The sequence below is a fragment of the Oryctolagus cuniculus genome, chromosome 11 (genome assembly GCF_051225735.1).
Source record: "Oryctolagus cuniculus isolate XC-2025 breed Fujian yellow rabbit chromosome 11, ASM5122573v1, whole genome shotgun sequence".
Classification (NCBI taxonomy): Eukaryota; Metazoa; Chordata; class Mammalia; order Lagomorpha; family Leporidae; genus Oryctolagus; species Oryctolagus cuniculus.
Genome location: NC_142877.1, coordinates 117,488,765 through 117,503,567, shown reverse-complemented (window position 1 = coordinate 117,503,567; position 14,803 = coordinate 117,488,765). Strand labels below are relative to the sequence as shown.

General features: G+C 54.7%; 1 protein-coding gene across 4 annotated transcripts in view; it reads right to left on the bottom strand.

The window, feature by feature from the left end:
* Nucleotides 1-14,803, bottom strand: part of ZC3H7B (zinc finger CCCH-type containing 7B) — a 53,903-nt gene that overhangs the window by 24,920 nt on the left and 14,180 nt on the right. For 3 of the 4 annotated variants that reach the window (XR_016217056.1, XM_008275171.5, XM_089309009.1), the window contains exon 2: nucleotides 2,065-2,123. Coding sequence is in view for 2 of the 4 variants with exons in the window: in XM_008275171.5 (XP_008273393.1) it covers nucleotides 2,065-2,117 (53 nt within the window). In the remaining 2 variants the exon portion in view is untranslated. Of the gene's footprint in view, nucleotides 1-2,064; nucleotides 2,124-2,796; nucleotides 3,015-14,803 lie in introns of all 4 variants that reach the window. The other variant, XM_089309008.1, reaches the window with a different exon arrangement.

Genomic DNA, 14,803 nt, shown 5'->3' with positions numbered 1-14,803 from the left:
CATCAAATTAGGCGGGGTCTGCAGCAGCCTCCTCTCTCCCATGGTGACATCACACCACTCCGTAGGGAAGAAAATGTCGGCCAGGAGAACTGAGACCCGCGCGTCGGGCGCCGTGGCTGAGCTGAAGGGAACCTGGGCTTGTCTCCTGGTCCCTCACTTCACAGACACTCAGGGTAGGGCAGTGACATGCCCGAGGTCAGACAGCGTCAGAGGGAGCCTGGGGCTTGCTCTTTGCCCAGAGCTGCCACCTGCTCCTGGACAGCAGCATCCTGAGTGAGTGAGGAGAAGCAGCGTGAGAGGAGGGGCAGGAGGCCCGGGGCGTGTGTGCGCATGGTGTTTGTGTGCGGATGCGTGTGAGGTGTCCCTGATATCGCGTGGGGACTTGGCATCACCCCCGCCAGAGACCAGGACTGCTGCACGTGTCTGTCCCTCCTGTGGCCACCCTGCCCAGCCAGGCCCCCATCACTGTCCTTCTAGCTTGTCTCCAGCCTCTCCTCTTCCAAGCTGCGCCTCATCTGTCGGAGACATCCACGTTGTAAAAGACATTTTAGCCTGGTACTTAGGGCCCTCTGCAAGCCAGTGCCAATCCACCTGTCCAAATTCACTTAACGGCTCCCACAGTGCTCTGTGCCCAGAGGTGCCCACCGAGGCTTGCTAAGCACATGAAGTACATGTGTGCAAAAACAGTGCTGGAGTGGGGGAAATAGTGAGACTGGGGGCAAGTGTTTGTTAGATGCCGCCTGGGACACCCACATCCCGTGCCAGAGTGCCTGCTCCTGACTCCAGCTTCCTGCTAAGGCACAACCTGGAAGGCAGCAGGTTGAGGGCTCAAGTACTTGTGTCCCTGCCACCCACGCTGAGTTCCCAGCACCCGGCTTCAGCCTGGCCCAGCCCCGGCTATTGCAGGCATTTGAGGGGGGGACCAGGAGATGGAAGATCGATCTCTCTCTCTCTCTCTCTCTCTCTCTCTCTCCCTGCCTCTGTCATTCTGACTTTCAAATAAATAAATCTTTAAAACCAATTAAAAGGGTATGTAGGACAAATTTCAATTTTATGGGGAGCCTTGTTTGAGAAAAAGAACACACAACTGTGAAGACAGAATGGCCAAGGTGCATGTCTCCAGGGCCATGGAGCAGGCCCATGCAAGACGGGGCCAAGAAGCCCACGCATCACGAGTATCAGGGAAACAGGGAAACAGCAAAAACAAACATGGGATGCGAGTGCGGGGAGTCAGGCACTTTGGGGTCGCCACACCTGGCTTAGAATGCTGTCCCTCAAAAGCCCTGTGACCTTAACAAATTTTCTTTTTTATTTTATTTTATTTTTTTTTTTTTTTTATTTTTTGACAGGCAGAGTGGACAGTGAGAGAGAGACAGAGAGGAAGGTCTTCCTTTGCCGTTGGTTCACCCTCCAATGGGCGCCGCAGCCGGCGTGCTGCGGCCGGCGCACCGCGCTGATCCGATGGCAGGAGCCAGGTACTTACCCTGGTCTCCCATGGAGTGCAGGGCCCAAGCACTTGGGCCATCCTCCACTGCACTCCCTGGCCACAGCAGAGAGCTGGCCTGGAAGAGGGGCAACCGGGACAGAATCCGGTGCCCCGACCGGGACTAGAACCTGGTGTGCCGGTGCCGCTAGGCGGAGGATTAGCCTAGTGAGCCGCGGCGCCAGCCAACAAATTTTCTATTCTCTCTGAGCCTCAGCTTTCTCATCTGCAAAATGGAAATAGGTCACCTACTTTACTGGGCAGTTGTGAAAAATGATGGGTGGATGTGAAAGGCCAGCATGGAGCCAGAGACATAACTACTGGCTAATGAGGCGATGCATGTAGGCATGCGTGAGAATCAAAGGGAGCCACGTGCAAAGGGCTGGATGAGGCCGAGGGGCAACCAGGGTTCGGGGTACAGCCCTGCCATACCAGCCCTTCCCCAGCTCACCCCCAGGCACACAGGAGCCCGACCAGCAGAGGCCCCGAGGCAGCAAGGAGGGCTGGAGGGGGCAGGGCCTTGGGAGGGCCCGCCCCTGCCCCTCCTGCTCCTCCTGCCCCGCCCACTCCCCACCACTTACTGAATGAACTGCAGCCCCTTCTCGATGTCCGCCTTCCGTTTCTGCCTCTCCATCAGTCTCTGGGGAGAGAGCGCAGGCCACCAGTGAGCAGGGGGAGGGTGCCGCCGCCCGCACCCCACCGGGCAGCCCTGTGAGCCACTCTCATCCCACTTCACAGGTGGGGGGTGCCCAGGCACCATGACCCTCCCTGGGCCTGGGGGGACCACGTGAATCAGCCCACACTGCTGCCCTCCACGCCCACGCCCCACGGACTCGGAGCTGGTGTGGAGCCCTCGATGGGCAGAGGCTGCACGAGTCCCTCGTTCTTTCCCAAGCATGGCCTGGGCTCCAGCACTGCACAGGACACCCTGGCGCTTGCAGGGAGAATGGTGCTTAACCGTTAAACTCAGTGGTCCCTGCAGGGGACTGCAGGAGGCACCCAGAGAATGTATAACGACGGCCAATAACTACAGTGGCAAGGGGACACCAGGCTCTGGCCTCGGGAGTCACAGAGATCCTTCTGTGCAGGGGCAGGGGTCATTTCATCCCCATTTACCAAGGGGGAAACAAGCTCAGGGGTACCAGTCATGAGGCAGCGCACACCAGAGGCAGGACTTGAGCCGGGACATACTTCCTTCCTACACTCCATGCCCAGTGATGACTCCTGGCTACAGCCAGCTGGAGAGGAATGCCAGACGGTGCGGATGGCCACAGCATGCACTCAGGTGCACCTGCTCACTGCCTGGTCCTCACTGTGAGGTGCACAGGTCCATGCCGGGTGGGTCTGGGAAAGCCGCAGGCGGTTCTGGAATGGCTGGGGTCCCCTGGCAGACAAATGAGGCACTGACAGGTGCCTCCTTCCTCGAGGGGCTTCGCCAGGGCTCTGCACTCCAATCTGGGGGTGATTGCAGTATTCACATTTCCTGTGTAGTTTTGGGCCTCAGTCTCCTGGGAGGGAGACGGCTTCACAGCTGTCGTGAGCACCAGGCACCGATCAGTAACCAGCAATCCTGGGGCAATGTGTCAGCCAGCACTACTGCTCCCTCCTGGAAAAAGCCCTGAAGAGAGTCCCGGGATAGACAGGACAGCTCTGATCCTGACGCCGCAGGCCAGCAGCAGGCCCCACCTCTCTGTCAGCCTCCCGGGCCTCGGCTTCCCTGGCTGTGGTCAGACCTCCCATCAGCCACCAGGCCGCTCGCTGGTGATCCCTGCCTCTGGGCTTTGCCCTCACAGCTCCCTCCACTGTGCAGCCCAGCTCCTCCGGGCCCTGCATGGGCTTCTCTTGCCTGATCCCTTCAATTGTACCCCATCACACACCTGTTCAGCCTGGGGAAACATGGCAGGGTCAGGCCCAGTGCTTGCCTGAAAAGAGCCACTAATACCATACGGGCGCCGGTTCAAGTCCCGGCTGCTCCACTTCAGATCCAGCTCCCTGCTAATGTGCCTGTGAAAGCAGTGGAGGATGGCCCAAGTGCTTGGGCCCCTGTGTCATGTGGGAGACCTAGAAGAAGCTCCTGGCTTCAGATTGACTCAGCTCAGCCTTTGGGGGGGCATCTAGGGGGAGAACCAGCGGATGGAGATCTCCCTTCTTTCTGCCTCTCTCTCTCTCTCTCTCTCTGTAACTCCACCTTTCAAGTAAAATAAATAAATCTTAAAAAACAAAACAAAAAAACTGCTCTCTGCAGGGCTGGTACCTGATACGGGTGCCAGTTCATATCCCAGCTGCTCTATTCAGATCCAGCTCCTGCTAATGGGCCTGAGAAAACAGCAGAGAATGCTTGGGCCTTGTACCCACGTGGGAGACCCAGAGGAAGCTCCTGGCTCCAGCCTGGCGCAGCCCCAGCCATTGAAGCCATTTGGGGGAGTGAACCAGCAGATGGAAGACCTCTCTCTCTCTCTCCCTCTCTTTCTTTCTCTCTGTAGTACCAACTTTCAACTAAATAAATAAATCGGAAAGAAAAAAAATGCAGTGGGAGACAGACAGCATGGCCCAGCGCTCACAGGGGAAGCTGCGAGTGGAGAGACCTCCAAAGGCCTGCCCACTGGTCCCACAGGGCACAGGTGCTGCTGCTGCTGGCCACTGGGCCCTACCATTTTGACCGGGGTCACAGTCCAGCCTCCATCCCTCCCTGAAGGTGGTGCCTGTCCCTAGACGACAGGACCAACCTCTGCACAGCCCCTGAGCTCCCTAAGTACGGCACAGTCTTTCAGCTCCACAGATCAGACCCTGCCACCTCCACCCAGAGCCTCCGATGCCGATGCCTCGCTTCACCTCTGGCTGATCAAAATTCCCCTCCACACCCACACGGGCTCGCACCTCGGGGTGCCATGGCCGCGTAACCCTCTGGGAAATCAGAGCAACAGAGAAACTCTTCTGCGTCAGCCCTCCGGCAGGGAGGCCTAGGTAGATGTAACAGCCGCCCGAGTGCTCCCGCAAGGAGCCTGACTACAAGGTCACGGAACGTCATGGAGTGAACGCTCCCTGCTCCACGAGGCCGGCTCCTCCCACAGCCCTCTCCGACCTCAACTCACTGGCTGCGTGACCCTGAGAGCTCCCTCTGCCTGAGCTACCCCTTCCTGCCCTGGCAAGCGAGGCGGATGAACAGTGACCACTGCCAGGACTAGCACCCAGGAGACACCACAGCCCTGGTCTGCAGTTCCATCCCGGCCCCACTTCCAATCCCAGTTTCCACTAACGTGCACCCTGGGAGGAAGCAGGTGGTGCTCAAGTACTTGGGCTCCTGCTGTTGGTGCGGGAGACCTAGATCAGGTTCTAGGCTCCTGGCTTCAGCCTGGCCCAGCCCTGAAAGCGCATTTTGGGGGTGAACCAGCAATGGAAGAGCTCGCTTGCTCTCGCTCACTCTCGCTCGCTCTCCCTCTCCCCTCCCCTCTGCCTTTCAAATAAATATATATTTTTTAAAAGGGGTGGGTGTTGTGGCACAGCAACAATTAAACTGCCCTGTGGGATACCCGTGTCCCACACTGAATTGCCAGTTCGAGTCCTGGCTTCTCCACTTCCAATCCAGCGTCTTGCTAATACATTCTTGAAGGCAGCGAATGATGGATCAAATGCTTGGGCCCCTGCCACCCGCACAGGAGACCCTGATGGAGGGTCTGAGCTCCTGGCTTCACCCTGGTCCAACCCAAGCAGCTGTGGGGATTTGGGGAGTGATTCACTGGATTGGAGATCTCTCTCTCTGCTTGGAACCAAGGATGGATGCTTAAAAGAGCGGGAAATCACCAGGTCCCCACCTTCCAGAAATCCTTCTGACTCCCCCACCCAGCCTGCTGACTTCGTCCCCTCCATGCCAAGGGCAAAGTTGGACCCAGAAAAGGAGAACTTGCTCAGCTTAGCCCACATTTATGACTTTCCTATCTGGTGCTGGGCGCTGTACTGTGCTGGGGTCATGGGGGAGGGGGAGGGCATAGAAAGATCAGTCACTCAAGCCCAGCCCTGCTCTCAGAGGACTCCCAGTCCCGTACAGCAGGAGGGAGACAGGCACCTGCTCCAGGTGCAGTGGCTGCGAGCTGAGGAAGCAGAGGTGCACCTGTGGGGGGTGGTCAAGGGAAGCTCTGCAGGAGGTGACTGTCGGGCTGGCCGGTGCAGGAGAACGGCCACTGTCCTGGGTAAACTGGGAGGAAAAGACAGCTGAACAGGAAGCCAGCTCAGAAGGATGCACTGTAAGCCTGGCCTGGACACTCCAATCCCCTGTGGCTTCCTACAGTCACACAGCCAGGGTGCGGAGGAAGCCGGGGCTGCAAGACAGGGGTGGGCAATAGCTAAGACCCATGCTGGGGGCCGGCACTGTGGCGCAGTAGGTTAATCCTCCGCCTGCGGTGCCGGCATTCTATATGGGCACCGGTTCTAGTCCTAGCTGCTCCACTTCCCATCCAGCTCTCCGCTATGGCCTGGGAAAGCGGTAGAAGATGGCCCAAGTTCTTGAGCCCCTGCACCTGCACAGGAGCGCCTGGCTCCTGGCTTCGGATGGTGCAGCTCCGGCTGTTGCAGCCATTTGGGGAGTGAACTAGTGGATGGAAGACCTGTCTCTCCCTCTCACTGTCTAACTCTACCTCTCAAATTTAAAAAAAAAAAGACCCATGCTGGGTGAAAGCCCAAGAGGCAGGTGGCAGCAGAGGAAGGAAACCATCATTTACTGGGTGCTCACCTCACACCTGTGCACACCTCTCGGGGTTAAGGAGCCGCCCAGGGACCCTGGTGAGGATGACAGTAGCACAGACTCCCCTGACTCCCCCTGACCACACCCAACACAAGAAGTGAATGACGGGCACCTGCTGAGTACCAGGTCCTGGGGTAGAGGGGCAGGAAGGGTAGAAAGCACAGCCCAGGAGGAAAATCCCACACCAGTTGGGTGGGCAGTAACCTCTGTGAGCTGGGGGAATGGGGGCCACACTTGTCTCAACTTTCTTACTGTTAACACGAGTGGGTACCTCCTGCCCTGATCTGGGTACACCTACTCGGTCTGGAAGGGCTCATCGTCTAAAGGTGAAACCAACCTGCGAGAACAGCTCCAAGATGGAGCAACAGGGGCCCCAGGAGAGCCGTCCACCCAGCCTGCCGGACACCCCCCAAGTGAGCACTTCAGGAGTTATCTTACATGGTTTAGGCTTCTTGGGAACTTAGCAACTAACACAGTTGACAAAGTCTCTCCTTTAGAGTGTCTTTTAGTGGAAGAGACACAGAATAAGTAGATAATGTAACACAGGAAGGATACACAACAAAGAAAAACGGGAAGAGTGACGAGTTGCTGTAACCATTCAGGATATCAGAGGTCTCTAGATCCGACTGATACTTCAGGTATGATGTAAGGGAAGGAGCCATGTGAGTATCTGGTGGGACAGTGCCCCAGGCGCAGGAACAGTGAGTGCAGAAGTCCTGATCGGTGTATTTGAGGAAGAGCAAGGAGGCAGTGAAGGTGAGCTGTATTATCTGGCTTTGCCCTACATGAAAATGAGTTCTCATCAAATAACTGAAATTACCTAAATCTCACTACAACCCCTTCAGGCAGGAAAACAACTCCAAGAGGCCAGGAAAGTTTTCAACCCCCACAGTCAACCTGGAGCCAGGGTTCAAAGGAACACGGTGCGGGGAGGAGCCTGGTGGGGACATTTAGCACAGAGGTTAAGCCGCTGCTTGGGATGCCCACATCCATATCAGAGCGCCTGCGTGTGAACCCTGGCTCTGCTCCTGACTGGCCTCCTGCTAATGTACATCGTGGGCGGCAGCGGTGAAAGCTCAGGTTGTTGGGTTCCTGCCTCCCACATCAAGACTCGGATGGAGTTCCCAGTTCCCAGCTTTAGCCTGGCCCAGCCTTGGACAGTGAACCAGCAGATAAGAGGTACATCTCAAATAAAATGAGTAAGTAAAAAATTTAAAAATAATAATAAGAAGCCAGTGCTGTGGCGTAGTAAGCTAAGCCTCCACCTGTGGCACCGAATCCCATAGGGGCGCCGGTTCATGTCCCAGCTACTCCTCTCTGATGCAGCTCTCTGCTATGGCCTGGGAAAGCAGTGGAGGATGGCCCAGGTCCTTGGGCCCCTACACCCACGGGGGAGACCCAGAAGAAGCTCCTAGCTCCTGGTGTCAGATCAACGCAGCTTCAGCCATTGCGGCCGTTTGGGGAGTGAACCAGCGGATGGAGGACCTTTCTCTTTGTCTCTCTCTCTCAGTCTGTACACTACCTCTCAAATAAATAAATAAGGGCCGGCGCCGCGGCTCACTAGGCTAATCCTCCGCCTAGCGGCGCCGGCACACCAGGTTCTAGTCCCGGTCGGGGCGCCGGATTCTGTCCCGGTTGCCCCTCTTCCAGGCCAGCTCTCTGCCGTGGCCAGGGAGTGCAGTGGAGGATGGCCCAGGTGCTTGGGCCCTGCACCCCATGGGAGACCAGGAAAAGCACCTGGCTCCTGGCTCCTGCCATTGGATCAGCGTGGTGCGCCGGCCGCAGCGCGCCGGCCGCGGCGGCCATTGGAGGGTGAACCAACGGCAAAAGGAAGACCTTTCTCTCTGTTTCTCTCTCTCACTGTCCACTCTGCCTGTCAAAAATAAAAATTAAAATTAAAAAAAATAAATAAAATATTAAAAGACAGACAGACTCTGGGGACTGTTGGGCTAGAATCAATGTATCTTGCATGCAAGAAGGATGTGAATTTTGGGGGGTTAGGGGTAAAATAGTATAGAATAAAGGTTTATATCCTCCCCAAATTCACAAGAGCAATTCATTAGAGCTAAAACTCATAATCCCCAGTGTGACTGCATTTGGAGACAGGGCCCTAAGGAGGTAGTTAAGGTTAGATGAGGTCAGAAGCATGGGACCCTGATCCAACAGGACTAGCATCCTTAAAAGAAAGAGACACCAGGGAATGGCATTGAGGCACAGTGGGTTAAACTGCTGCCTGCGATGCCGGCATCCTATATAAGCACCAATTCAAGCCCCAGCTGCTCCACTTCCAGTCCAGCTCCCTGCTAACACACCTGGGAAATAGCAGATGGCAGCACAAGTGCTAGGGCCCCTGCCATCCACGTGGGAGACCCGGATGGAGTTCCAGGCTCGTCCTGGCCATGCAGACATTTGGGGAGTGAACCAGTGGATGGAAGATCTCTCTGTCTGTTTCTCTCTCCCCTCCCTCTGCTTCTCTGTAACTCTGCCTTTCAAAAATAAATAAATCTTTAAAAGAAAGAGACGGACACCAGAGAGCATCTTCTTCCTCTCGTTCCTCCCAGGCATGCCCAAGAAGAGGTCACATGAGCCGGCGCCGCGGCTCACTAGGTTAATCCTCCCCCTTGCGGCGCTGGCACACTCACTGGGTTCTAGTCCCGGTCGGGGTGCTGGATTCTGTCCCGGTTGCCCCTCTTCCAGGCCAGCTCTCTGCTGTGGCCCGGGAGTGCAGTGGAGGATGGCCCAAGTGCTTGGGCCCTGCACCCCATGGGAGACCAGGATAAGTACCTGGCTCCTGCCTTCAGATCAGCGTGGTGCGCCGGCTGCAGCGTGCCAGCCGTGGCGGCCACTGGAGGGTGAACCAACGGCAAAGGAAGACCTTTCTCTCTGTCTCTCTCTCTCTCACTGTCGACTCTGCCCGTGAAAGAAAGAAAGAAAAGAAAGAAAAGAAAGAAAAGAAAAGGCCACATGAGGATATAGTGAGGCTGGTGAGCCAGGAGTGGCCTCGCTGGAAACCAAATCCACCAGCGCCTCAATCTAGGACCTCCAGCCTCCACAACCGTGAGGTAATGCACTGCCGTCGTGTGAGCTGGCCGGGCAGTCTGCGGTGGCCACGCAGACTAACGCACAGGGCTGAAGGTCATTTGTTCCCAGCTGAAGAGGAAGTGCGCTCCCAGAGGGTGGGGGTCGGGCATGACTCAGAGCTCACACTTGGTGGAGGAACAAAAGGTATGTGAGCCAAACAAACCTCCAGGTCCAAGGAGAAACGGGCCAGGTCTGCCTCAGAGCCCACGGCCAGGCTGAGCTGTCCCTCAGCCCCAGGACCTGCGTCAAATGGGCTCCTTCCAGAAATACAGCTGTGACTCACAGAACCCACAGGAAACAAATCCCTCACCTATATGACAGGACATCCCCAGCGCGCCCCGGGCTCAGATCTGCCGTTCAAATTGTAGAGAAACCGGGCGACTTCCAAGTGTGTCACATCCCTCATCTCTAAAGCAAGAATGAAATCTGTTTTACAGGGTTGTGAAGATTAAGTCGATGTCTGGTACATGATAAGCCTTTATATTAACAATTATTCCTTTATAAACATTATTTCTTTTCTTTTTAAACTTATTTATTTATTTATTTATTTATTTATTTATTTATTTTGACAGGCAGAGTGGACAGTGAGAGAGAGAGACAGAGAGAAAGGTCTTCCTTTTGCCGTTGGTTCACCCTCCAATGGCCGCCACGGCCGGCGCACCGCGCTGATCCGATGGCAGGAGCCAGGTGCTTTTCCTGGTCTCCCATGGGGTGCAGGGCCCAAGCACTTGGGCCATCCTCCACTGCACTCCCGGGCCACAGCAGAGAGCTGGCCTGGAAGAGGCGCAACCGGGACAGAATCTGGCGCCCCGACCGGGACTAGAACCCGGTGTGCCGGCGCCGCAAGGCGGAGGATTAGCCCAGTGAGCTGCGGTGCTGGCCAACATTATTTCTACCTACAAAATGGGCCAAGGGGCTCGCATTGTGGCCCAGCGGGTTAAGCTGCTGCCTGTGATGCCAGCATCCCACATCAGAACACGCATCCATCTCCCTGCTAATGTGCCAAGGAAGGCAGTGGAAGATGGCCCAAGTGCATGGGCCCCTGCACCCATGTGGGAGACGAGGATGGAGTTCCTAGCTTTTGGCTTCAGCCTGGCCCAGCCCATTTGGGGAGTGACCAGCAGATGGACAATCTCTTTCTAGCTCTCCCTTCCTCTATTTCTCAAATAAATAAATAAACCTTAAGGGGGGGGGGGGGCCAGAAAGACTAAACACAAAATTTACAGGAAATATAAATCATTAAGAAAAATAATCGAGGGGCCGGCACTCTGGGATAGCAGGTAAAACCACTACCTGCAGGGCCGGCATCCCGTATGGGCGCCAGTTCGAGTCCCAGTTGCTCCACTTCCCATTAGCTTTCTGCTATGGCCTGGGAAAGCAGTGGAAGATGGCCCAAGTGCCTGGGCCCCTGCACCCACATGGGAGACCCTGGAGACGCTCCTGGCTCCTGGCTTCAGATTGGTGCAGCTTCAGCCGTTGCGGCCATTTGGGGAGTGAACCACTGGATGGAAGATCTCTCTCTCTCTCTCTCTCTCTCTCTGTAACTCTTTCAAATACATTTAAAAAAAAATACCCTCCTAAAAGTAATTTAAAAAAAAATACTTGAACTCACTGACAAATGAATCACATGTCAAACCAAGCAACCACTTTTCACCCAGCAGACTAAAGTGAGAAGAAAACCGGAAACCAAGGGTGGAGAAACGGTCCCTCCTGACCAGGGCACAGACACCGAGCGCGTGACCTGAATCATCTTCATGAAGCAATTGATCAACGTCTTCCACGGAGCGAGGCAGGCTCAGCGGCCAGTTTCCTTTCTCCTCCCAGGCATGCGTGTGTGCGTGTGTGTGTGTACATATAAGCCAATCACGACGGTCCTTTTCCCTCACTAGCAACTGGCTTAGGGAAGGCCATGTGATGCCATCCTGGCCAATGAGAAAGGAAAGAAAGTCAGCCAAGGGGCTTCTGGGAAAGGTTCTTCAGTTGTAAAGTGGAACTGAAGAAAGAGCAGCTTTATCCGCCCTGAATGCCTGAGGATACACTGGGGACGGCGGAGCAGAAGGACAGAGATGCTCACGGGGTTCAACGACAAGTCTGACTTGAAAAATGAACTGTCCTGCCTCATGGTTTTTTGTTTTTGTTTTTGTTTTTTTGTTTTTTTGTTTTTTTTTTTTTGACAGGCAGAGTGGACAGTGAGAGAGAGAGACAGAGAGAAAGGTCTTCCTTTGCCGTTGGTTCACCCTCCAATGGCCGCCGCGGCCAGCACGCTGCGGCCAGCGCACCGCGCTGATCCGATGGCAGGAGCCAGGAGCCAGGTGCTTTTCCTGGTCTCCCATGGGGTGCAGGGCCCAAGCACCTGGGCCATCCTCCACTGCACTCCCTGGCCACAGCAGAGGGCTGGCCTGGAAGAGGGGCAACCGGGACAGAATCCGGCGCCCTGACCGGGACTAGAACCCGGTGTACCGGCGCCGCTAGGCGGAGGATTAGCCTAGTGAGCCGTGGCACCGGCTTGCCTCATGTTTTTATGTGAGATGACGAATTCCCATCTTAATGTTATTGTAAATTGGCATATTGTAATTGTATGTAATGGTGGCATACAAATGTATATGAATTAATTTTTCATATACATTTGAAAAACTTTTTAGTTTGTTTATTTGAGAGGCAGAAAGAGACACTGACAGAGAGAAGTCCGGCTGCTGGTTCACTCCCCAGACGTCTGCCTCAGTTAAGGGGGCGACAGCTGGAAGCAGGAGGTCAGTGCAGGTGTCCCGGCTACCTGAGCCATCGCGGCGACCTTGGAGTCTGCATTAAGCAGAAACCTCATCAGCCACAGCAGCAAGCTGAACCCAGGTCCTCCAGTGTGAGATGTAGGCATCCTAACCCACGGCCTAACCAGTACAACAAACACCTGTGCCCACAGCCAAAGTCTTTCAAATGACAAAATGTCCTTTGCCTTTGACACAAGAATTTTACTTCTAAGAATTTAACCAACCAAACTCCTGGTATAAATACTAAATTTTATTTGTAAAAGGATGTATTACTTTTAAGAGTGAAAAAAAAAAAAAAACCAGAAACAACCTTACTGTCTATCAGTAAATTATAGTATGTCCACACCACAGAACACCACAATACACACTGGATCTTTATATACTGTCATGGAGATGCCTGCATGCACAGTTAAGGAACAAAAAAAAAAAAAAAAAGCAAATTTCAGGACACTGTGTGGGGGATGGGTGTTGTGGCACAGAAGATTAAATTGCCACCTGAAAGGCCAGCACTGTGGCACTGACTGCAGTGCCAACATCCCACATGGGCACTGGTTCAAGTCCCAGCTACTCCACTTCTGATCCAGCTTCTGGCTAATGCACCTGGGAAAGCAGCAGAGGATGGCCCAAGTCCCTGGGTCCCTGCACCACCTGGAAGAAGACCCTGACTCCTGGCTTCAGCCTGGAAGCCCAGCCCCAACCCCAGGCATTCTGGCCATTTGGGGCAGCAGATGGAAGATGGAAGATCTTGATCTCGATCTCTCCTCCCCCCCTTCTCTCTGTATCTCTGCCTTTCAAATAAATAAATAAATATTTTAATAAAAAAACTAGCTATAAAATATAGCAGTACACACTGAATAATTATTTAAAAAATAATAAATTGCCACTTGAGATAACTTGCAACCCATTCAGTGCCAGCTCCAGTCTTGGATACTGTTTCCAGTCCAGCTCCCTGCTAACGCACCTAAGAAACAGCAGATGGTGGTTCAAGTACTTGAGATCCTGCCACCCAGGTGGAGACCTGGTTGGAGTTCCCAACTCCTGGCTTCGGCATGGTGCAACCCTGGCTTTTGCAGCCATTTGGGGCCAGCCACAAGTGGCAGCTCAGCCTGCTGCACAACACCAGCCCCCTTTTGTCATCAGAGATACAAAATGAAATGATTATTTGAGGCCAACTCTGTAGCGGTGGGGCTGAGTGAGAAACAGCATCCTGAGCACCTGAGTTTAAACCTGGAGCGCTGCACCTGCCAAACGCCATGGGCTGTTCCCAAGAGCCACAATGGAAACACGTTTTTCACTATGTTGGGGAAGAGTTTGATTTTTGGCCGGTGCCGCAGCTCAATAGGCTAATCCTCTGCCTGTGGCGCCGGCATCCCATATGGGCCTGGTTCTAGTCCTGGTTGCTCCTCTTCCAGTCCAGCTCTCTGCTGTGGCCTGGGAAAGCAGTAGAAGATGGCCCAGGTGCTTGGGCTCCTGCACCCGCATGGGAGACCAGGAAGAAGCACCTGGCTCCTGGCTTCAGATCGGCGCAGTGCGCCGGCCATAGCAGTCATTTGGGAGTGAACCAACGGAAGGAAGAACTTTCTCTCTGTCTCTCACTATCTGTAACTCTATCTGTCAAATAAATAAATAAAAATCTAAATAAATAAATAGCACTCCAAGTACACCTTTTTTAAAAAAAATTGCTGAGAGCTGCCAGACACCAGGGGCTGTCCTAACAGTTTCCTGCTTCTTTAAGGACAAACAACCCAAGGAGATAGTTACTCTTACCCTTTTACAGCGGAATACTTAGAAGCACAGAGAAGGTAAACGACTTGCCCAGGGTCACAGAGCAGGCAGCCCTGCCCCAGCACTCAAGTACCCCGCCACCACCTTCATTATCCCTGTCTAGGCAACAAGACCTGGCCCTGGGGCCCTCCATCCCTCCTCACACTCAAGTCTTCCTCAGGCCCAAAATAATTCCCTCCCCTCATCTCAGCTAGTGTGCAACCTCTCCTCCCTTTCTCAGTGAGCCCTCTTCAGAGCGTTGTCTACACTGTTGCCACATCCTCACCTCCCACTCAATTCTCAACTCTCGGCATCCCCACTCGCTCCTGCACTCTCCTGCCCAGTGCCTGCCCAGGCTCCTTCCAGCCCAGGGGCCTCCCCGCTGCTGAGCCCAGTGAGGCACAGCTTTTCACTTGCCTCTTCTTGGACTCTGGACTGCACCTGCCACTGCCTGGCTCCGTGAGGCTGCACTGCCAGGTCCTCCTGGCACCGCTCTGATGGTTCCTGCTCCGCCTGTTAGGGGCTCTTCTTCTGCCCAGGTCTCGGCATGGATGCTCCGGGCTTCCATTAGGGACAGCGCCCTGTTCTGCTCACCCTTACATGCTCTCCCCTGATGAGCTTTTGTATTTCATGATCTCATGAGTCACGCTGGTGACTCACCCATCTATTCCTCCCGCCACGCTCACCCCTTCCCCAGTATTCCAGACTCACATCCCTCATCCCCTGAGTGCTGGCACCCAGATGTCCAACACCCTCATTGCCTACGATCTCTGTGCCTTTCCCAATCCTAAACACATCCAGTCAATACCCAGCTCAGGGCCGGCGTTGTGGCACAGCAGGCTAAGCCACTGCTTGCAGTGCCGGCATTCCATATGTGAGCACTGGCTTGAATCCCAGCTGCTCTTCTTCTCACGCATCTCCCCACTGATGTGCTTGGGAAAGCAGTGGATGATGGCCCAAGCAGCTGGGTCC